At 41.0% G+C, this 24,336-nt stretch overlaps 1 protein-coding gene across 8 annotated transcripts in view; it reads left to right on the plus strand.

The window, feature by feature from the left end:
• The window catches only part of LOC108888514 (CUGBP Elav-like family member 2), a 30,959-nt gene extending 8,004 nt beyond the window's left edge, over positions 1-22,955 (plus strand). For 2 of the 8 annotated variants that reach the window (XM_051073243.1, XM_018684520.2), the window contains exons 2-14: positions 4,198-4,394; positions 7,230-7,312; positions 9,042-9,090; positions 9,631-9,765; positions 10,688-10,767; positions 11,984-12,145; positions 13,184-13,247; positions 13,973-14,110; positions 14,767-14,895; positions 16,100-16,276; positions 16,444-16,590; positions 17,988-18,168; positions 19,161-22,955. In XM_051073243.1, coding sequence (XP_050929200.1) covers positions 4,198-4,394; positions 7,230-7,312; positions 9,042-9,090; positions 9,631-9,765; positions 10,688-10,767; positions 11,984-12,145; positions 13,184-13,247; positions 13,973-14,110; positions 14,767-14,895; positions 16,100-16,276; positions 16,444-16,590; positions 17,988-18,115 — 1,489 coding nt within the window. In that variant the 3' untranslated portion in view covers positions 18,116-18,168; positions 19,161-22,955. Of the gene's footprint in view, positions 1-4,197; positions 4,395-7,229; positions 7,313-9,041; positions 9,091-9,630; positions 9,766-10,687; positions 10,768-11,983; positions 12,146-13,183; positions 13,248-13,972; positions 14,111-14,766; positions 14,896-16,099; positions 16,277-16,443; positions 16,591-17,987 lie in introns of all 8 variants that reach the window. The other 6 variants (XM_018684517.2, XM_018684521.2, XM_018684519.2 and 3 more) reach the window with 4 other exon arrangements.
• Positions 22,956-24,336: the final 1,381 nt, after the last annotated feature.

Raw genomic sequence — 24,336 nt, forward strand, 5'->3', positions numbered from 1 at the left:
AGTAGCAGGGAAGCATCTAGAATTTTTTTTCCATCAGTAGTGGTGACAAAACAAAATCATGTGATGTGTTGTTGGTGTGACCCCTGGAGGTTTCAGGATGAGTGTCGTCCAAACACACAATGCTGAGCTTTCAAAATCATGTACATCAGCAGGCGAATTGGCTGGTGTTCTATTATGGGCACAGCAAAGGTGTCGCTGGCATACTTGCGCGGTCAGAGCTCACCAGCAGGACAGACACATGGTCCAGATAAATCACCTGTTTTTATGGGTGGTGCAGCAGTAAGCATGCAACTGTCGTGGCTCTGGCTCTGAATGACTCGTCAGCTGCTGCAGGGCGTCTTGGAGCACGATGAGCTGCCACATCGTGGGGCTGTTTGTTGAGGCACTGAGAGTGGTGTTGGGAGTAGATCTGGGCAGTATTGACTGGATCAATTAGAGTATTTTTGAGTTGGTACCCTTACTAGTACTGTGCAACATTTTGTGCATGTCTGACATGAATGAAATTTAATTTTTTGGCGCTTAAATCTTTACTGAAACAGTCCTGGTTACTCTAATCTACTCACTCCTGTGGAAAACTATTGACAGTGTCGACACCTTTGTACTGGCATCATGCCATTGCTGTATTGACATAACATTATGCTGCTTAAACGGCTTGACACTTGAGTTTCACAGATGGATACAAAATATGTCAGCAGGTGACACTTAAAACTGATAGCAGATACTGATCCTCATAGGCACCTGTCACCTTTGTGGGAGCTAAGCTAACATGGCTAGTCATAGCTAATAACCAGGCCTGAAAAGGAATCGCTTTTTTGGTTTGTTGCTGACAGATAGATGAGAAGCTAGCTGCCCCCTCACCCATTTACAATCTTTTTTTTCTAAGCTAAGCTAACTGGCGGCTTGTGGTAGCTTCATATATACTGTAGAGACATGAAAAGTGGTATTGATCTTCTCACCTAACTCTTGGCAAGAGAGCGAATAAGTGTATTTCCCAAATTGTTGAACCATCTCTTAAAGTCTAGAGCAGCAGCTTTTTTTACTTGAAAGCTTAAGTAGTGTCTGGTATGTTTTTTTTGTTTTTTTTTACTGTCCTGTCTGTTGCTGCTGTTTTCTCTTTCTTCCAGTTTCAACTCTAGCGGTCAATACAGCTCTTAGAGTGACAGTGCTTATTGTCTGTGCACTTGTTCACTGTACAAAATACTGTAGTTCTCTGATGTAAAAACACTCTGAGGCAGACAGCTTGAATCAATGATTTTTATTACTTGAATTGCTCATGTTCATTGAGTAATATAAATGTATGTCATATGGATGTTTTTGCAGTATTTAAAACTGTCATTTTTTGTGGGGGTGGATAGCAAGCAAGAATGTATTATTGCAGTTACATTTCTCTTCAATGGTCTCTTAAGCTGAAGAGACAATGCACAGCTGCAGGGGGTGTTGGGAGTTTAATGAATGTAAAAGGGAGTTTATTTTGAGCCGTCAAGTTTTTGAATGCTGTGACACAAATCCAGTTTTTCAAGTGAGGGTTGTCGGGGGTTTTTTTTGTTTTTTTTTTTAACAGCAAGATTTCATCAAAGGGCCCTCGGCAAAATGGCGTCTTGGAGTGTCACTGGCAAAACTGGATAAATGGTTTCACACACCAGTGCTGTGGCCTTAGCAGACGTAGCCTTCGACATGTTCCAAAGCATCTCTCTGACTTGGCCCATTGTGCTGTAGAGGAACGGTGAATAGTGTTCTCCAGCATGGGGGAACAATATGTGATTGTTCCCCTGCTGTGGTGAAGAAGCTGTAGGTTACTCTCTGTACCATCGCCAAAGCGCCAGAGGAGGAGATGTACTGCAAAATTTCTGTCTGCTAACCAGCGATTCTTGGAGGTTTAGAGCTCTGCAGTGCTGTTTTCGTGTAGCTGTTGGAGCTGGTGGGAGGGGGGCACTCACCCCTTTTTTTTGGTGGAGAGGCGTTTGCTTCAGTGAAGCTTTTTTCCCCTCAGTTTATATGTCATCATTCGAATGTATTGACAGTCTCCAGGAAAAAAAGGGAAAACAGTTCATACCGAGGCGTGGAGTTGGATTTCAGAAAAACAAGAACTGAAGTGTGATTTGTTAGTATGTCATTTAAGTCCCTCAAGGAGTTTGGTGTTTCTGCGGAACGGCTGGGCTCAATTTGTAAGAGATGGATGGCTCGTGTCCAAAGGTCTGTGTGTAAAATTGTTTCTACATTAGTATATCTTTTTGTCAGTCTCACTTAAGCAATGTTGTTTTAAGAATGTAAGGGCTGTGTGTGTGCCATAGTCTTACTTTTTGTGTTTTACTTAAGATCCTTGGATCCTTGGCCCTTTTTGATCCCCTGTAGTGCCACAGTTTATAAGGGGGGGGCGCGCGTTGATGCTTTATGCTTAAAATGATTTCTCTGCCTCAATACCCGTGGATGGCTGTTGCTGTGGCCTCATTTCTGTTTTCCAGCCCCTCTACCACCATCAGAAAGTGTTTATGTGCTTGATTTTGTTTGTGAGTGAGACAAAGGCTCTGTAGTAGTCGTAGGTACACTGGTATCGATTCTCTGTCCCTAAGGCTTGCCTCAAAGGAAAATGGCACGATTTAGTATTTCACTCATCTCCATCATTGCTCCACTACTAGGACCCAGTCACCCAGATTGTTGCTTGATATGTTGTTGACAATGCAATTCAGTGTGAGTGTTTACACCATTCATTATTTTAAACAATATTTTGTTTCAGCGTTTACTTCAGTGTACACATTTAATTGACACGCTGCTGAGGATTTAGTGCTCACTGTTTAGCCTGATGTCAGTGTGTTTTGGTTATTGGTTTCACCTATTGACAATGACCAGTCAGTCATTCTCAGCGCAGGCTGATATCGTTTAGCAAACAAGCTAACAAGAGATCAAAAATTATTGAAGAGAGCAGGTGCATCAGGAAATATTTGGGTTTTAAAAAAGGATAATGTGGAGCTATATTTATGTCTTTCTGTGCCTTTAATATATTGCTAAATCCAAAATATTGTTACTTCTATTGTCCATTGCACAAATAATTACAACTGGTTTAAGATTGCTGTCAGATTGTCTTCCAAAACAGTGTATATTATTATTTTGATTTAGCCATTTTTGGAGATGAACAATAACTTGACAATAATTTGGAGTAGCACATTACTAACAGAGTATTTGACAGTGTGGAGCAGAAACAATACAGTCTATTAAAATGGACTGGTGATAAACAATGTGTGCGAAAGGATGGTTGTCTAAAAATCCATCAGCAGCTAAAGATTTGTTAATTTAATTTTATTTCTTATGGGAATTAATGTGACTTGTGAAAACAATTTTCTTAGCTTAATCTCTTAAAAACTTAACTGCCAAAATTGTAATAAACTCTGCTCAAAGACTGTTCCAAAAACGTAACATTTCTCTCTTCATATCCTTGAAAATACCGATTTTTCTTTGACAAATAGCCTTGACCTATTCTAAAGCTGAACATGTTTTGCATGCTTTTCTTACCATTACGTTTTTCCGATCTACCTGAACCATTTGTAACCTCATTACTGTGACCATTAACATCAAAAATAGCTGAAATGGAAGAATAGTTGTAACAGACTACTCTCCCTTAAACTGAAGTGCCCAAGGCTACCTGTGTGACTGAAGTAAAACATTAGATTTTAACATTAGCTTGATGCAAACAAATGCACCTGTAAAAACATGATGCAATACAACACTTAAGCTGTCAAAATCACTGCACTCCTGTATTTTAATTTCATTGATTCTTTAATTTCACTCAACTAATAAATACTGTATTTATGCATTTTCGGTGCTTGGTTTCCTGAAGACCCTCATGGCTATATTGTGGCTATAATTTGAACTTTTTCTGATTTTAAAGGCTGTTTGTCATGTTTTCAGACATTTTTAAGACTTGGCTGTTGTACCAAAGTGAAATAATTAATGTCTATGTTAATAAAACCAACACAATATCGCTGACCTCCAGTTTAGATTAGATTTTGGGGAAAATGTTTCAGACCCAAACTACTGTCACATTGTTTTTCAGATTGAGGTATCATCCTGTAATCCTTGTTGCCTTGTTGATAAATTTTGGTCTGTCTTGACACCATACCACCGATTTAAACTAAAGAAATGAATGTTGTGTAGACCTTTGTATACTAATTGCTGCTGTTTCTTTGTTTTTTTTTCTCTCAGCAACGGCAACGGCAGCAAGATGAACGGGTCGCTGGAGCATTTGGACCAGCCAGACCCAGACTCCATCAAGATGTTTGTGGGACAGATCCCGCGCTCCTGGTCAGAAACAGAACTAAAAGAGCTTTTTGAGCCATTTGGAGCTGTGCACCAGATCAACATCCTCCGTGATCGCACCCAGAATCCCCCTCAAAGCAAAGGTATGATGAGGAGTGCAAAATTATTTAAGTGATTGATTGTTCTTTTGTGCCATAGAGGTTGTTGAATTTTAGACTCCTGAAAATGTTTTGCCTGTGATTTAATTTAAAAATGCATATATAATTGAGTAGCTGATTGAGCCATAATAAATTAGGATATCTGTTATTGGTTGGTTACCTACCAAAGTGGCCACAAGGACAGAAAAACTTGAACTGCTTACAGCCACCGTTGTCCTTTACCTGTATTTGCCCTGGCTTCTAGTGGTCAAGCACAATACACAAAACCCTGTTATTGCCACATCATCTACCATCACATTTCAGCACAATCTCCTCAGGCAGTGTACAGCTTTACTTGTCTGCACACGCAATGCAGCTATGTTTGTGCTTACAGACAAGATTCAAGATTCAATAGTCTTTTGTTTCAGGGTTAAAAAATAACACCTTTCTTCATAACCCTGCATTATAGAATTTTTTTTTTTTTTTTTACTTTGCCATGCTGGTTTAAAAGCAGCATTGTATGAAGGAAGTGTTACTCAACTGCAATTTTCCATTAAGACATCCATCGATGCGCTCACCTTAGAAATGGTGCTCGAGTTGAGCGATTCAGTTTAGGTTGCAATTAGAGGAGACGGTGAAGTGGAAGCCTGCTGTCTGCAGAGAGCTGCAAAGTGCCATTGGAAGTGCTCAGTCTGCCATAACTAACTGCAGGCGAATAAAGTAAACGACAGTTTCCCTGATGTAACTGTCCTGGGTTTACGACATCACCCAAATTTCAATTCCCTTGATGGATGGATGACTCACGATGGCTAAAGGCACTAATCCATTCTTGGGTTTTAATGTGGTGGGACCGTGTTTGATGCTGGACAGTGGTTTTCACGGCCACAGCGCACAGTCATATAGTGGTTGTTGAAGGTCTCTGGCCAAACATCCCTCATTGTTTTTGAGGTGTGTCCAGAACCATTGGCACTACTCTGCCTTTATCAGCCCCTGTTCTGCTGATTGAGTTTGTTAAATTGTTGGTGGAGGCAGTCTGAGAGAAGGTGTCGCCTGACTAGCTCGATGAATCAGTGATTTTTACCTACTGAACACAGTTTATCCTCATTTTTTGCCTTGCATAAGCAAACAACAGGCTGATAACACTGCTACACTACTTTGGAATCGCCTGTTTTTCTGGCATTTATTGTCTCCTTTTCCATCTCCTCCAAACATCAGTAGCACAGCAGTAATAATGAGCAGCATGACTCCATGTTGTCTTGTCACAGTCAAGATGCTGTTTTTTAACCTGTTATCCAGTCTTCGTAGTTATCCAGGTGTTGGTTTCAATGCTGTTAATGTCTCCTCCCCCTGCACTGTCACCATGGCAGCACTTGAATCCACATGATCAGGCTTTTTAACAAAAACGTACACACATCTAAATGATCCTAAATGTGTTCAGAGGTATATTAGAAAACCTCCAGGGTGCTTATTATGCGGTGTGTGTGTATATAAATATACAGCCAACACTGTGTAGTTCATTTGGAGACTGAAGAGTTCAAAGCCCCCTTTTTTTTAGCAGAGCCCTCCCCTGTTCTATGCGGAGTGTCAGCTGTGATGGCCTATTGACATGTTAATGCAATGTTAATGTATTCTAATAGATAATCTGGCCTGATCACAGCGGTCTTTGGCTCACCCAGCCTGTGTGAGGTGAATTTGTTGCAGCCCCCACGCCCATCAATTTCACTGCCTTCCCAGTTGTCGTACTCCTACTGGGAGAACTGGGGGGCAGTTTTTATCAAAGCATGGCTTATGTTTATTTGCATAGCAGATAATACACTCTTCACCCGCTTCCTATGTCATCAATCTTGCTTTTGTTTGATTTGCACTTTGAAATTGCTGTAATCCCACTTCCATTTTGGTTGTTTACTTTGCCACAGATCTATTGAGGAGCCATCAGATTTGTGGCTGTTTTTAGGTCACGTCTACTGCAGGTCATGAAAAAATCATCTGATAACTATCACGCCTCTCTGGATGGTTTATTTAGCTCCAGTAAATTGGAGGCAGGGCTAAGCAGCAGAGAAAGAGAGAACTCAGCTGGTTGTGAGAGGGAAGAGAGCAGCTCGATGCATATTAGAGTTCAACAGCCCTCCCCGCGGCCTGGGAGCTCCAGTAACAGCATAATACACACTATGTAGGTCAGAGACGCTGCAGTGCTCCACTTCCCCAGCCCAGTGAAACTGACAGGCTGGAACGCCACTGGCGGTCTGCTGGGACGGAAGGATGAGAGGCTTTTTTTTTTCCTCCCCCGCTCTTCTTTTCTTCATCCCCCTCCCCCACCACCTCTCTCCTCTTGTGATTCCTCTTCCTTGCTCTCACTCCTGCTCCCTCTTGTCTCTTTGTGCTGTTTTCATGCCTCTTGTATGTATGTTTTGAGTGTGATTGGATTCTTATGCAATGCGGCACTGCTCTCTCTCGGAGATGGGTTGGTCCCATGTGCCCTGGCTTGCCTAAGCTGTGTTGACCTGTGGACTGTGCATCAGCGCATCATGACAGCTATCTAACCCTGTCGTCATCTCTATGACCATGTCACACAACTGCCTTCAACTATCTCGTTACTCCACTGTCCTCGCTGCAAGCTCCTACATGAGCTGTGCGCACCATCTAACAGTTGGTGCTAAGAATATCCTGTCACATGTTTCTAACATGTGATATGTAGAGAACATACTTTCATCCATTTAGCTTCTCTCCTGCTCTGCAGTAGTTGTGGTATTACATTTACTGTCTGTATGCATTGCGTTTTAATGCTGCTTATGTCTCCTTCCACCCCGCCCATTTTTTGTCCCTGTTTTTCTCTCTCTGCAGGATGCTGTTTTGTAACTTTTTATACAAGAAAAGCTGCACTGGAGGCCCAGAATGCACTGCACAACATAAAGACCTTAAGTGGGGTGAGTAAGCACAGTATGGGCTGCTTTTAGCTGCTTGAGCCCCTCTACATCCCCGGTGCAGGCTGTGAGCTGTGTGCTGGCCGATAATGAGCTCTCGGCTCACTGAACGCCTGTTTGGCCTGAGAAATATCTCAGCCCCTACTATGTACTAACACCACACCAAGGACTCCCATGAACTCAACACACTGAATTGATAAGATGACGCAACACACACACACATACACCTAGGTATCAGGTAAAGTGTGCTTGACCAGGCAGGTTATTCACAGAGGCACAGGACTCGATCGCCACAAAGTGGAACAAATTATTAATGCTTGTCTTCATGAATCATTGATGCACATCTACATTTTTATTTCCCAAAGTTAGAGGTATAAAAGCAGACGAGTTCAAGTCTTTTTTAACAATGGAGCCTGGTGAGAATGAGTGTGGTCTCTTAATTCCTCACCTGATTTATCTAGCGAGATTAAAGCCCAGTCAACTGGAATAAGTGCAATTGCTTGTTAAACCTCTACAAATCTGCTCTGCCTTATACCCTTCTAAATTACTTTCTTTCCAATCAATTAAATCTATACCAAACAACTCCAGCTGTCGATTAAATCAATAGCTCAGTCTATTGGAAAAGGAGCCACTGTCAGTGAGACTACAGGTAAATATTGAACCAGGTTGATAAATGAGTGTAGCAGGCTGAGTATACAGGCTTGGCGCTCTTCACTGGAGGACTATCAATCAGCCAGACATTTCAAATAAAGTGTGGTCTAACAGCTCAGCTCTCGAATCCCAATTCCTGACCATACTGTTACTGGCATTGACTGCAGGTGACTGAGTTCGGTTTGCGTGACAGTGGAAAAGCTTGTTTCCCTGTTCCTGTTCCCTCTCCCTTCTGTGCCTCGCTCTCCTTGGTCAGTGACGCTAGCCAGTACCCATACTGAGCAGGCCATCTGTCTGCTTCTCTTTAGTGCTTGTCAAAAACAAACCCTCCACTTTTCATAAGTACAAACTGCTCAGGCATCTCACAGCCACGTCTTTTCCTTCTTTCACATCACATGGCAGGTAAATGCTGCTAAAAATATATTCACTAGAAGTTCAGTGACTCGCTGGGGATAAAAGTGTTCATTAAATGGCATGAAATGACAGACAAGCAGTTGTTCTGCATCCACTTTCTCACATAATGAACACAGCTTGTGAAATGGCGCCACATTCAGAGATGTTAGGTTGATTCAAATGAGATTTTTCACAGCTCAGCTTTGCCACACCATGTATGTATAGGCAGTTAATAGGTATTATATCAATTTCCCCATTGTGAGACTAATAAAGGATTATCTCTTATCTTCAGAAAAAACTCCCAGTACATATGAAAGCAATGCAGAAATGGTTTGCTTGTCAACCATCTCCAAATAACAGTTCTAAAGAAGATGAGGAATGTTGACAGGAAGAATCGATAAGTTCAATCACAAGTCTACACTACAGCGAGAAGTGAAATTGGATACTGGAGAATTTGATCCCTGCTATCAACCCATAGACGCTTCCTCTTGAATCTGGCGGTGGTGAGGGATGATGGTCTTAGAGTGAGAGAACAAAACAAGAGGCAGAGAGAAAAACTTGAGGATGGGAGGGGGACTAGTGTGAAGATATGATATCCTTGTGATGCGAGATAAGGAGGCGGAGCACCTGCTTAGTTTATAAAGGTGACAAGTGTGGTGTTAACTATTTTCTTACCTTTTTTTTCCAGATGCATCATCCTATCCAGATGAAACCCGCTGACAGTGAGAAAACAAGTGGTAAGTGGATTCATTTGAAATGCAGAAGGGTACTAGCCAATGGATGGTAGGACACAGAGATGATGTCTGAGGGAAAATTTAGCCACAACAAACAAGGTGTGAGGTTTTAAAAAGAGAGGCATGGGCTGAATTGTGTCTCTATTTAATGCCAAGGTGAAAGCCTGAGATGGACTTAGCTCAGGGAATGTGCAGCAATACACAATTTCTGTATTGTGTCAAGGGTTAGGAGGATTATGGGCTTTAAAAGGCACCAAGGGGGAGAAGAGTAGACCAGGTACAGAGGATCTAGAGGAGAGCACAAATGGATGATATAGTCATCTATCTAGAGAAGTAGACACTGAGGAAAACAAAGCTGCAAGTTTTTGAACAAGAGGCTGGCACCTTGAGTGAGAGGCAGAAAATGTGGCAGCATGACAAGGTGAGAGCTTGAACAAGAAAAAGAGAGGTGCAAGATTTAGCGCCTGATGTAACTGCTGCTTTCATAGCTCCATGATTGTTTGAGTTTAACTGAATAGCTGTTCTCTTTTCATCCCTCTGCAGCGGTAGAAGACAGAAAACTCTTCGTCGGAATGGTTTCAAAGAAATACGGCGAAAACGAGGTCAGAATGATGTTCTCGTCTTTCGGGCAGATCGAAGAGTGCAGAATTCTCCGGGGACCAGATGGTCAGAGCAGAGGTAGGTGTAGGCACCCTGTTCTTGGCCTCGCAGCAGCAACCGTCAGAGTAGCTGAGTACATATTCTCATCAAGTATTTACAGGCCCCTCCCTGCTTCTTCATTTCAACCCCCTCCACCCACAAAATCAAGTGCTATTCACTTCCAGTGGCACCCATTCCATCCCCATAGTCTATCCTCCCATCACTGTGACACTCAGCCTCCACATCTCACAGTGAAGGGCCACTGCACTCGCTGTCCGGCACAATGGCCCGTCGCCTTGGCAACCGCTGGCTGCTGGTGTTCGTGGGCTCAGCTGGCAGGCGGCTCAGCTCGGCTCAGCTCCTCCTTTACCGCCTCCTTCATCACACTCTACAAAGGCTGGAATTAGCCTGTCGTCACATCTCCTACATAGCTCTCTGCTGCATAAAGGCTCAGATAGCGGGCGGCACAGGGCTCTCGTGTTGATGTACACATGATAAAAATCTCATAGCAGAGACACTTAGTCACAAATTTCTGCTCTTTTTCTGGTAAATGTACGCAGTGGAACCACAATTTGAAATAGAGCATACAACCCTCTGTTTGCAGATTTCACATATTTTAGCAAATCAAATCCTTTCAGTGTGTATTTATGTGTGCATTTTATGTGTATATAATCACGTTGACTGTTTCACCATGACACCACATAGTCGAGCCTCTCTGGGTGGCAATTTAATTTGTCGATCACTGTGCTCATGTGACACGTGTTACTGTTCTCCTTGTTGTGTTCTTTCTCCGTGTGCTAACCAGTGAGGGTGGTTCTGTGTGCTTGGGAGTTGCCATTCTCTGTACTGTAATGTGTTTTTTTGGGGTTCATAACGAGTTGTCCAAACCTTTTGTCTTGTTTTGTTTCTTCTTGTCCCTCCCTCCCTCCTCCCCCCCTCTCCTATTGTTCCCCCCCTACAGGCTGTGCGTTTGTCACATTTGCTACCAGGGCAATGGCACAGAATGCAATCAAAACCATGCATCACTCTCAGACTATGGAGGTACTGTACCCCTTAGCACCTATTTCTCATTTTCCCCCTCCTCCCCCCCCTCATACATTCTGCTGCCCCCTTGTGTTGGAAGGATGAAGAACCTGTCCAAGCAGATGGCGTCCATTCATCACAGAGCATGAGTCATTTCCAAAACCACTCTTGCTAATTACAAAATTACATTGTCGTCTGCAAAATAATTGAATAAAACTTGAAGCATTGCCTTGCACATAGCTGCTGAATTCAGAGTTAACAGGACACAACGAGAATTGCTGTCATCTCTAATTTTGGGCTGGACTAAATGGATCTCATTTATTGATTCAGATAATATTTTAGAGCCTGGCCATCACGGTCTACTATCATCAATCTATATTTTGGACCACAGGGAAAAGAACCCACACCATCAAATTTAGGTTAACAAAGAATTACCCTAGACTAGAGCAGCTACCCTATTAGATTTCTTCAAAAATTGGGTCCATGTCCTCATGTAGCCAGTGGAGTCTTTGTGGAAGTGGAGCAGCAGTAATTTGACAGCTAGCAGGTCAGAGGCTCCCCAGTGAAGCATCAGACCAAGTCTAATTAGGAGCCCAACCAAACATAACACTCCTCCTACCAGATTAAACGCAGGCCCCAGTGGTGGTGCCACCTATTTCCCCCCCATATCATAACCTCCCAAATTTTCAGCTGCCATGGGAGGTGCTGCTGGTGCAGAAGCCATTTTCCCTGTCCAGCCTGGTCCCTGTCTGGCTCTCAACTCTCAAAACACTTTTGCACCGCATGCCTCGTGTTCATGCGTCTGTCTGAACAGTATGTGACTGTTTGCGAGATTGTGTGTATTGTATTGCATTTTCTTGTTAATGTCTGCTGACATATCCTCGTTTTCGAATGTCTGTTTTTTTTTTAAGTGTTGTCTCCATCTGTTGTCTGCTTGTCTGTGGACTCGATTCAGCTCCTCCGAGTGCTAAAAAGATTCACTGTCTGCAGCATTGTCCTGTGCCCTTTTTGGAATGTGGCCTGGCTCAGCTATGCATGGCAGATGTCCTCTGTGTGTTAGTTTTGATGTGAATGCAACAGGCATTTAAAAAGAACTGTCTTGAGGCATAGATGATACCCCCCTTTCTGAAAAATTCCTTGCAATGACTGTGTCCTCGCATTGGTAAATAAACAGTGGATTTTTCAGTGTGTTTTCTGAACTGGTCTAACATCTCTCACCTCTTTGCTGCTCCAGGGCTGCTCCTCACCTTTGGTGGTGAAGTTTGCAGACACACAGAGAGATAAGGAGCAGCGGCGCCTGCAGCAGCAGTTAGTACAGCAGATTCAGCAGCTCAACAGCGCCTCCACCTGGGGAAACCTGGCTGGCCTGGGGACCCTTACACCGCAGTACCTGGCTGTAAGTGTTACCCACACATGCAACCAGCTCAGCCACACAGCTACTCATGTATTACCATCGTTATCATCAGGTTTAGCTTCTGCGAATGCATGCTTAGTTTAGTCATATGTTGACTTTACATGGGACTCACAATGTATGGTAGAAAAAAGAACTACCATCAGTATATACAAGACAGTACATTAGTGTGTTTGTGAAGGAAGTAATAACTGTGTGTAGATGGAGTCAGATTGTGTGGTAGTGTATTAGTTGTTACATTGTGAAGTGTTTAGACTCATTTTCAGGAATGTGTTGTAATTAAAATATTGAACCTGCTTTTTATACACAAATAGTTGCGATGGAGCAGAATGCAAATAGATCAAAACTATAATAACATTTACAATAACGTCACAGTATTCAGACATGAACTATGAATCTATTCACTCTGGCTCCGAACAGGAACATCTTGCCTCACTCAGTCTGTGTTCTGGCTAAAGGACACTACCATGTGACTTGCATGTGCCCTCTCTGAATTGGATCCAGTGAACTTGTGACTTAAACATGTTCATAACATGAACAGCTGAGCTGTTTGTGTTTCAGGCAGGAAAACAAGGAGACATTGAGATGTTTTCATGCAAATTAATAGTGACGGACAAAAACAGATGAGCTTCTATTTCATCAAGACGGATATCACACATTTTGAACAGAGGGAAATGGAGGGATGTTGTAGCAAATAAAACATGACTTCTGTTATTTGGTGGTATTGTCTCAAACCAGACCGAGTAAAAAAAAAAAAAATGTGTACAGTTTGTACAAATCTTGCCCCAATAAATTCTGTTTTGTAAGAATCAGAAAACAGAACTAAACATTACATATTCGAAGATATTAGGAGAGCCTATGAAAGTCACGATTACAATATCCATTTTTTGTCTTTCCCCTACACAGTATTGTTACTGTTGTTCTGAAATTCAATGAGAAACCATTACAGTTATACTGGTAATCAAAACCTAATTGTGTATTCCCCGTTATTGATTTCAGTTTTTCCTTTTTTGTTCTCAACAGTTGCTCCAGCAGGCCACATCTACCAGTAACCAAGGCAGTTTCAATGGTATTCAGAGGCTAGGAGGTGAGTTCATCCTTTTAAGATGTCGAGGTTACTGTTCTTAAGCTGTACATGAACAAGCTGACAATTTTCATGTCACCAACCTTGTGACCCAGTGCTGAACACCCACATGATTTTAAGTACCGTAAATCACATTACTCTTTCAGATCAGTGGCACATTAATAATTGGTGCTGCTATTCCAGGGCTGTGCAAGCCCCTGTAAAGATGAACACTCAGCACATCACTGTGATTTGATCAAATTAAAAAGCAATAGATCTGTGAGGACTAATGTTCCTGTTTTAAATCACACCCCATTCTGCTTTCTAATTGTACAGAGAGAGGTTTTATATGTTGAAATATAAGTTCATGTTTAATACTAAAACTAATACTGCATTTTATGATTGGGGTTGATAAAGTACTCTATCTAGTGCAATCCTCAAACAAGTGTTGAACTACAGCTACCATCATACTGCAGCATTATTGTACTAAAAACAATCAAAATGACCTAATCTAATGGTGAAAGGTAAATGTTATTGTAAAAGTAAAACAATGCCAAACACAGTAGTTTTCTGGAGGAAAGAATGTGAAATTAACAAGAATCCAGCAGCAGTGACTGCACTCCACAGTTAGCCTCAGCTAAAGCTACAAAAGTTCCCTCCAACACTTTTTTGAAAGGCATTTCTCTGCAAGAACACAAGCATAAATTTGGAAGTCTTTCTTAATCACCTCTGTTTCTTCATTCTCTCAGCAGGTGTGAATCCCCTTCAGCTGCAGAACTTGGCCACGCTAGCTGCTGCTGCGGCTGCAGCTCAGAGCTCTGGCAGCCCGACTTCTACCAGCGCCCTGTCTACAAACAGCGGAGCCCTGGGAGCTCTGGCCAGTCCAGGTAATTAAATACTAACATAAGCTGAATTTGTAGTATGTGCATGTGCTGGAGTCAGACCCTGGAGCAGGGTTGATGATCATAGTTGTTTTAGTTCAGTTAGGTTACTTGTTTATAGGATGTGTTTTTCTTGCTGAGGTTTTGACCTTATTTTTTTAATGATTGACAAATTAACCTGTGTCTGTTTTCCTGGTTTATCTTCACATAAAACATTTAAATATGACTCTAAATAAAAATTCCTTACCCATTGAGATATGAATGTCCACAAGTCAGCGCTCTTGGTGCTGATGGTAGCTACCAACTGCTCTGCAAACCTCCCTCATCCGCTACTTGCCTAACAGTCCTCAGCCATTCCTCATTGATTTTATGGGAGTTAATCACCCACATATAAAATTTTATGAGAGCCCCCATTTCCTTTTTAATCTGTGTAAATATACATTGGCTCCATCTGCCTGAGTTTAGCATATTGCTCCTGCGGTAATGACCTCTCCTCATTAAGAGACAGATTTTTAACTGCCCTTCTCACTGCTGTGTCACCCTCTCATAACCATAACAATTTGTGGTAAAGATGCCAGACGTTTAAAATGATAGGTGTTTTTAATGTGATCATGTTACCCTTGCGGTAACCCGTATTTCCTTTTTATTGCATCTCTCAACAGCTGGTTCAACAGCAGGGTCCAGTGCCGGTGCCGCCATGAACACCTTGGCATCTCTGGGCACCCTGCAGGGTCTCACTGGGACCTCTGTGGGCCTCAACAACCTCAACGCTCTCACCAGCAGCGTCAGTGGTGAGCGTCTACTTTCTACTGGCTAGATAAAACCCTAAAAAAATTCATTTAAAAGCTGCATTAAGAGATTTTTGTCTCTGGTAGATGTGTAAGGAGGCAGTTGTTTGCTGTGGGTATATTCAGACAGATGATAGCGCAGAGTGGAAAAACTGTAGTCGCCTTATTCAGTGCAGGGTTGCCTGGCAAAAAAAGTTAATCTGGCTCAGTGTTGGCCACAACACATGTCACAATGTGATTTGGCAAGGTTAGTTGGCCAAATATCGGTGATTCACAATCGTCCTCAGGTGTAAAATCTCATCTCACAGTATTAGAAATCATGGATTAACCACTACATTTTATTACTCAAACAGGTCTTCCTGGTTTGTATTACATTGTCTTACCAATACCTGTAACAAAAAGCTCTCACCAGCAGCCCCATGCATTGTTTTAACTCAAGGTTGCTGTTGGTCTGAATGTGCAGTGACGTATTAAGGTTTGGACAAACCTGAAAACCAGTGGAAACCTACACAGACCAGACAAACCTCACATAAAGATTAATTTTTGCCTAATAAACAGTAAATACACTAGACAACACACTGGTCAGTAATGACTGGATTTCTTGTGGTAGATGACCCCACAGATTCTGCCAGTTGTTCTGTGTTATTGTGCCAAAACAAACATGGAGGGCAACCAGGAGTTGTTTATAAGCCATCCAGTTTGCACTGAAGAGGCCAAAAACAGCAAAAAAAAAAAAAGAAGAAAAAAAAAGCTGGGTTTGGATGAGGGCCTCCATTTCACCACAAACCCCTTTGGTCACCTTTTTACTATTTGTTTATTTACCGTTATGTCTACTGGGCGACACACAAGTGACGTGCCTAGTCGCAGATGTCAGTCACAAATATCAAATGTTTAAAAATAAATCTCAATGTCTTTTCATATTGCACACAATTGGACTTTATCGGCCAACTGCCAATACGAATTCACCTAGACTGGAACAGACTTGGTCCTATCAGGTGTCCCATCGAAACAATATTCATAACTGGCTGAACAGTTGTAATGTGTGTCCCCACTTTAAGTCAGAACAACTTAATAATCCAAGGGTTGTACTGTCCGAGTTTGTCTCTCTGCCCTCTAGTGGTCAAAATCATGTAATGCAGCTTATGTACTTGTCAGACATTTTCACAAAATGTTTGAGTTGTGACATCAATTTGATCATGTTTCACAGGTATGGGGGCCATGAATGGAGGCCTGGGAGCCTCCATGGCCAATGGGTCAGCAGCCAGCTCCATGGATGCTCTGACCCAGGCCTACTCAGGGATGCAGCAGTACACAGCCTCCGCCCTGCCCTCCCTCTACGGCCAGTCTCTCCTGCAGCAGAGCGTTGCTGGCAGCCAGAAGGAAGGTGAGCAGATCCTCAGCACACCCTGGCATCATGTCTTCACATTTGCTGTGGTGTTTCAGTCTGTCTTCACATCATTTCATTAACATGTTTTGTAGTGGTGATAAATCTGTGTATGTGCATCTAAATTTGTATCTAACTTGAGTTTCTGATTTTCTTACCAAATGGAGTAGGGCCAGAGGGCGCCAACCTGTTCATCTACCACCTGCCCCAGGAGTTTGGGGACCAGGATCTTCTGCAGATGTTCATGCCTTTTGGAAATGTGGTCTCTGCCAAAGTCTTCATTGACAAACAGACCAATCTGAGCAAGTGCTTTGGTAAGTGTGTTGGCACTGCTAGTATCCTGTTGATTATACCTGTCTATTATAACTGATACCTCACCAGCCTGGTGCATTGTGTGCAGAATATTAGGTTGTCACCGTGCTGCTATAAATTCCTGGATTTTTACTGGCCCCCATTTTGAATAATGCTGAGGCAGTGTTGATGTAATGCAGTCAGTCGTGCGCACATTTATTGTCTTTGCAGCTTTTTGTGCTAGCCCAGAAAGTAGCAGTGTATGTAAAGTGTGACAGTCACACAGCAGTCCTAATGTAATGTATAAAACTATTGTTTCATGTCTAATGTGGTTTTTCTGCCAAGAGTTAAAATAACTGGTTCAAAATTCTTAAAATCACATTTGATCCTTCCTATTAAAAAACAAAATCCAGACTCAATGAATGTGCAAATATTAATTTCAAAAGTTGAACTACTGGACACAAACTCCAACTAGTTATGTTACAAAAAGGCTTGTATGGCCTCACGTTAAACATTGCCATCTCTAACAGTGCTAAATAAGCAGTTTTATATTTACACAGCATTAATTTGTTTCTCCTTTTACCAAAGCCTTAATGTTTTAAAGAAAACCATCCACTGAACACTGCTCAAGTGTTGATGTAAAGACTGGGATGTTGACAGAAACAATTGTGTCAACATAACCCAAAAATACTGTTTATAATAATTTGTTTTTGTGTCAACTTTAAATGACTAGGGATTCAGGTATTTTTAATTACTGCTTATGTTTTTACTTTTGGTTACATTTAATGTAAAATGAGAAAAACAGCCAGTTCTTACTCTGAGTAAATGTTTGGTATTTTTACTTGATGAATGACAGAAATAGTCAACTCATCTGTTGCTCTTTCTTTTCGTTGAAGTGAGTTCAGGAGCTCCTTGTCTTGAATTTGACACTATGTAACAGAAATTATGTAACAAAAAAGAAAAGAATGTTGAGATCTTGTTAAAGAGTAACTCAAACACAAAACCCACCTCATTAATTAAAGTGTATCAGTTGTTTCTGGTTCCAGTATATAGTTTTTGTTGTAATTGTAATTAGTTTCCTTTTTCCTGAGAAAATCCAATAAGTCTGGTACATAGTGTTGTACACCATGCCCTTGCAATATAAAGCAGCAGAAACAGAAATCAGTTCTCAGTGGAGTTAAAAGTTCATTTTTTTCTATCTGATTGCCTTACAGTCAAAGTTCAGGTACTTCATATTGTCTCTGGTGGTCATCCAAGATTCATAAACTCTTGATGCATAAATAACTTTATTTTGCAGTTGTAATTCAAAAAGATAGTTGGTTGAGTGCATTTTGTTGCTATGTGAATGGAGCATAATCAAGCAAAAACATGGTCTTTACATGTCTGTAACATTATATCCTCCACCTTTTTGGTTCCTCAGGGTTCGTCAGCTATGACAATCCTGTGTCTGCGCAAGCTGCCATCCAGGCCATGAACGGTTTCCAGATCGGAATGAAGAGGCTGAAGGTTCAGCTGAAGCGCTCCAAGAACGACAGCAAACCCTACTGATCCTAGCCCCGGGGCCTTCCCCCCTCCCCAGCTCTAATGCTAGCACTGCTAGGGTAAGTTCACCCTCCAGCCAAGGTCACCACAGCAGAGACTCAGTGGGGCAGGGGGAAAGGAGCCCACCACAGGAGGGAGACTTACCCTAATCCTAAAAAAAAATGGTTGCAATGATCGTTCCACATTCTACTGTATTTCATTCCTGAGGTTTTCTCATGTAATTTGAGTCGGATTAAATATTTTAATGTATATGATTATTTATGACTATCACTGGAGTCAGTGTTCGCTGGAGGTATTTTGTGTCACTGTATTTAGTGGAGAGCATCAGGTGTGTTTCCATGCCATTTCATTGCCTTCAGGTCAAGCTAGACAGGTTGACTAAGGATCAGTTGTTGTGTTGAAGGGCTGAAGCCAGGCCACGTAGACACCACCCCCCACCCCCCACCCCCCGAGCCCAGAGCTTCAACCTGTGTTTGGCTTTTTCGTGTAGTTTGTCTCGTTTGTGTCATTCTTAATGTGAAGATCTTTTGCACTCTAAATTCTTCAATCTTCGTCCCCCTTCCTCACCCTCTATCTGTGTCTCGCTCTTTCTCTCCCCTCCCTGTCGTATCGTTATCTAAGCCATGTTGAGCTAGGCTACCTCTCTCTTTCTCTGTTAACAACCTCTTCCAGTCATTCCATCCATCCTCCAAGTCTCCCACAAGGGACTGGCTCTAGATGGATCTCTCTGGGTGCCAAGTATACAGTTTGTGCATGTCGGAGTCTCTGCCATATGTCCTGGTGGTTGTCACTTCCTTAAATCTGTGTATTGTTTTTGTGTGTCTAGAGAGATTTGTTGGGGGGGGATGTTTACCGCCCTGTCCTTACTGTATGTGGTGATTGGCGTTGTTTTTGTTGGTTTTTGTGCCTCATGGCTAAACGATTCTTGTGCTGTGCCCCTAACTTTCTCTTCTCTCCTCTTTGTCTTCTCTCTCTCTCTCTCTCTTTCTCTCCCTCTCTCCCTCTCTCTCTCTCTCTCTCTCTTCCTTTCGTGTTTTTGTTCCTTTTTTAGAACAAATCTCCATGCCTGTTTGCTCATCATTAGCCTAGCATGTCTTCATGATGTTGAAAGCCAAGCCAAACTCCTGGCCTCATCATCCCACCATTGTCTGTGATGTCTCTCTAAGCTCGCCTGACCAATACCTGGCCACCCACTGACCCTTGACCTTAGCTCAACCTGATTTTTCTGCATGTATATTAATTTTTTGGTTTTGTTGTTTCTGTATAGAAATGTGACAGGTGGGAGAGAGGTCAAGCAAATCAATGTGAAAACTTACCTACGTTGAATTCATTTAAGAGACCTTTTTTGTTTTTGCGAATGTTTTTTTAAAAAAAAACCTGTGGGATTTCTTATTTTTAATTTAGCTTTTTTCCTTTTTTTGGGTTTTGTTTTTTTTTTTATGTTGCTTTCTTTTTACCTCTCTCAGTAAAGTTCACTTGAAAGTTGAATACAGGGATTGGCACACAGCTGTGCTATTTGGTGCCATTAGCAATATGTTGGCTTCTTTTTAAAAAAAAAAAAAAACATGCTTCAGACCACTTTCCAACACTTTTGAAAGTCTGACCAGTAAAACCCCTCTCAGTGCTCTGTAATGATCTCTACATTTTGCGGGCAGTGTGAAGATTTACACCAAGGCTATTTAAAAATATATTTTGTTTTTCATTTACAAAAATATCCAGTGTATTTACCTTTTTTTGAACTATTGATGGCACAATAAAAGGTACATTTGCTCTGTTTAGAGAAATGACTACCTACATGAGTCAACTTTTTTAGAACTGATTCACAAATAGACAATCTGTGGTTTAAATGCACACTTAGATTACCTATATTTTATACCATTGAATCTATAGAAGTTTAACTAACAGAACCCAGGCAAAACGTTGGGTTTTTTGTAGATTATGTTGTAATGTCATCTGTGTCGGGGGGGTCTTCAGTGTATTACATTTTTAAAGAGGACTAAAATCAGCGTTTGATCAGCGTGACCATTTGAGGGTCATTTCTAGTAGATTAAAAACACTTTAATTCAAAAATTCCTCTACATTAATTGTGATTTCAACTTCTAGGGAAAAAAGTACTTTTTTTTATGGTCACCTTTTGAGTATGTAGGCTAATCCTTTTTTTTTTTTTTTTCCTCCTGCGTTCAAGAAAAATTTTGTGTTCAATTTCCACGGTACGTCTTGTTGACTTTCTGTGAATTTGTCATTAATAATTTAATTAATGGATGTTTCACTTTGGTTTAGTTTGGATGCCTCATGTTGAAAGATGATGATTTACAATGTCTGTTAATCATACAGATGCCAGACAATGTTTTTTTCTTGTTTTATTTTGTTGTTAAAGTGCCCATGTGTCAAACTCTGTTTTTGATTTCACACAACATTCTTTCCTGTAATATTATGTAGTTTTCTTTACACGCACACGCACACACACTGCGACACACAACACACTTTCTGTGATTGCAAAAGTGGGAGCCCCTGAAGAAGAGATCACTCGGACGCGACACACGACCTGTGGGTCTCTGCACATTTTATAGACACACACAGACACACTTGCTTTTTTACTTTGTTTTTTTGCTGATTGTTCTTTTTAAGTGACTTCCAGTATCATGTTTCAGTCATACACGATGCACAGCACATTAATACTACTAAACCCACCACAATAGTGTTGGTTTACAAATACATTCCATTTTTTCAGCACGAAGTTTACACTTATTTTTTATCGGGGTGGTATTTTATCTGTTGTAGTACAAGTTGTTGATACAACCCTGGTAAAATAACAGCCACTTCTCCCCCCTCCCACCCTCCTCCCCCCCAAAGAAGGGTTCTCTAAAACTGCGTACCTGATGGCGCTAAAGAGTTGTCAACTCAGGGGTTTTTTGTGTGTGAAACTAGACACTCACACAGGATTATGACACAAAATGCACAATTGTCACCATTTGACCTTTTTGGTTTGGATTTTTTTTCCTTTTCTCAAAATACATAAATATTCCAAAAAAAAAAAAGTAAAAGAAAGGTACCAAATTTGAAACCGTGCTGGAGGAAAGTGTAGTTTTGTAAGGAAAACGTTAAGCACAATTGTGGGAGCTTAATCACTTTTGCAGAATGTTGTGTGTGATTATAATCCCAACGTTTTCAAGGTACCACTGATTTCACTTTTTAATATGGGCATGTGCTTTTTACAGTGTGTTTTTTCTATCCAAATGCAATACAATATTCAAAGTGCCATATATACGTCTAGAAACTGCCTACACATCCTTATTAGGCCTTGGTTTAGAGATTGCTGCAGTTCGCCTTTTTTTGTCTATTTATGCCAGTGTCATGAAAGCTCTTGTCACCTGCTCATGTGTCCCCCCCCTCCCCCTTTTTCTCCCCTTCCCCTCCCACTCTGTGTGTTGAGTTACTGGTAAATGTGTATTGTGATGTACTCAATTTGAACAGTTGGTCAAAAAAAATTGTAGATAAACAATAAACTTCCCTATACATTTGAAGGTTAAACCTCTTTCTTAGTGAGTGTGAACACATGTGTTGTAACACTTGCGATACAAACAAATTGGTGACCGGATGTGTTAGGGGAATTTGTTTTGAGTTTAATAAAAGTCCAAAACAAGCAAGTTTAAAAAAAGGAAAAAGAAAAAAGAAAAAAAAAAGACGATGACAACTTGGGAGCCATGTTCTTTACATGATAAAATCGTGTGTCAAACACTGAAATGATTGCAGGTCTGTGGCGATATGCAGTGTATGTTGAAGTGTTACTGTGAATGAATAAAATAAAAAAATTTAAAAATGAAAAAAGAAAAGCACAATGTACAGTCCACAGCGGTCCCAACAAGAACTTGACTCACTTCAGGGGCTTCCATCACAAATCCCGTTCAAGCTCTAACAATCACTTTCTTTCTTCTGTTGTTTTCATATTCTGAAGTGCTATTTTTTGACAGTGTGGTAGCTTTGCATCTCTATAGATATTGTCCTGATCCAAAAGAAAAGAGAGAAAAAAAATCTTTTCCTGTGTTAATTTTCTTGTCTGATAATCGGTAGGACTTTGTTCATGTTCCACCAATAATTTAATAGATGTTTTGTCTTGTCTTGATGAAAGCCAAAGTGGGTGCATCTTGATGTGATCTGTATTATACATACAGTAGTTTTCTCTTTTTTTTTCTCTTTCTGTTCAGTCAATATCAATTTTTTGAAACTGGGTGGGATTTGAAAAAGAAAAAAAAAATGACATACACAGGCTTTCCAATTTCTACAACTGGTTGTTCATATGTATTTTGTACCAGTGAAGCTTTTTATATTGGAAATTAAAGAAAAAAAAATCTATATTGGAAAAAAAAATTGTCTGGCCTCTCAATGTGGCCTCGCCTTGACCAGGTCTTGAGTTTGGCCTCTTGGTGGTGTCAAGCAATTTTTTTTGTTTTTGTTTCTTTCTTTTTTTTGGTTTGTTTGTCTCTAAAAGATGCCTGATTTTGATTTTACTTGGATCTCTACATGTTCCTCACTTCGTTGATCAGTTTCAGTTTCGGGGGGGTTGGGATCCTCTAAGTCGTGGTAAGTTTCATGTTAGTATTTGTGCTGTCCACATAGTTTAATGGTCATCAGGATTTCGACAAATTGTGTGGATAATTGTCTTAGTTGAAGAGTTAACTATCTGTTTAGTTTGAGCCTTGCTTTTTCCTGTGTAGAGTTTTCTGTTTTTTCCCATAGCGGAGTGTGTAGCCGAAAGACTCTGTGTTCTTTTTTGGTCAATGTTTGTTCATGTGTGGTGTGTTTCTTTGCCTCTGTCTCCAAATTAAACCATTTCCCCTAATATGGACTGTGTGTCTTTGTGTGTTGTGCTTGTCCAGTGTTGTAAAGACATTTTACAAACCACCCCTCCCTCCCCCAGTGTGTCATGTCTCGCTAACTTGTTTCTCTTCGTCGTGCTTCTCTTTGCTTCTTTCTGAGCTGTTAACAGATGTGGGGGGTGGGGGTGGAAAGCAGGTTTATGCTCTTAATGTAAAACTCTTAGGTGTCTGATGGGACAGGTGTCACAGGTGATTATCTCAGGTTTCAGTTATGAAAAGCTGTCTGACAGCTACACTGGGTTTCTTACACATCTGTGAAGCTGCGTCATTTTTCTCCAGATAAATGAACATTTGTTTGCAGAAAAAGATCAATTCTTCCTCTATTAAAGTTGAATTAATGGCTTTAAATGCTGCAAATTTAGACCCTGTAGGTCAACAAAAGTATTTAGTGCGCAAAATTATATGACAACGAACACAGATTAATTGCCAATCATTTTGATAAGCAATTAATCATAAGTTTTCAAGCAAAAATGACAAAAAATTGATGTTATTCTGTCTGAAAACCAAATATTTTTCACATTTTCATAACAAATATGTTTACTTGGGCTCAGGTCAATTGTGAAGAGAACCTCTTAGTTTTCTGACATTTTATAAACCAAACAATAAGTTAATGTAATTAATTAGTATTTACAGCTTGAGTCTGTATCAGAAAATCACCAGTATTTCCCAGGTGCTGCTGACTGATGGCACAGAAGTGATGATTGTTGAATTGTCAGTGTGAAAGCTTTGAGAACGGAAAATTGACAAAAGACTTAAATGACCTTTCGACCTCCGACGTGGATTTTCACATCATTTGGTTTCTTGACCATCAGTTAAAGGCTCCATTATGCCCCAAACTGTCATTGTGAAAGTGTCCACAGAGTCTGCAGCTCAAAGACTCCGATTCCTTTTCACAGCTGTGTATCATCAGTCTGCATCATTTTACCTTCCTGAAGTTATTATAAAGTGAAAGTGTTGACATTTTGTAGGTTATTCACCTGCCTCAGCTGCTTGACTTAATGGGCTTTTACCATCTGTTAGTGGAGGAAATGATAACTACAGCAGTATGCAGAAGCAACAGTGTAACAGCATAAAGGCTGAGGTATTTCCACTGGCACAAAGAGAGCCTCACCTCACCCTTTCAACAAGGTACAACATGTTCTGCAGCATTGCAACACTGTCTGATGACGGTGGCGTGGGAGGAGAAATTGGCATCTCTGCTCCTTTGACTATACATTCTCCTCTATTGTTGAACATCAGCGGCTGTAGTTTGAAGCTCAGCGAAATGGGTCCAGAAGTGCCAGAGAGCGAGAACATGAAAAACGTTTTTAATACACGGACAGACATTGAAGTTGTTTCACAGTGGGATGT

This window comes from Lates calcarifer, linkage group LG10 (assembly GCF_001640805.2).
Source record: "Lates calcarifer isolate ASB-BC8 linkage group LG10, TLL_Latcal_v3, whole genome shotgun sequence".
Classification (NCBI taxonomy): domain Eukaryota; kingdom Metazoa; phylum Chordata; class Actinopteri; family Centropomidae; genus Lates; species Lates calcarifer.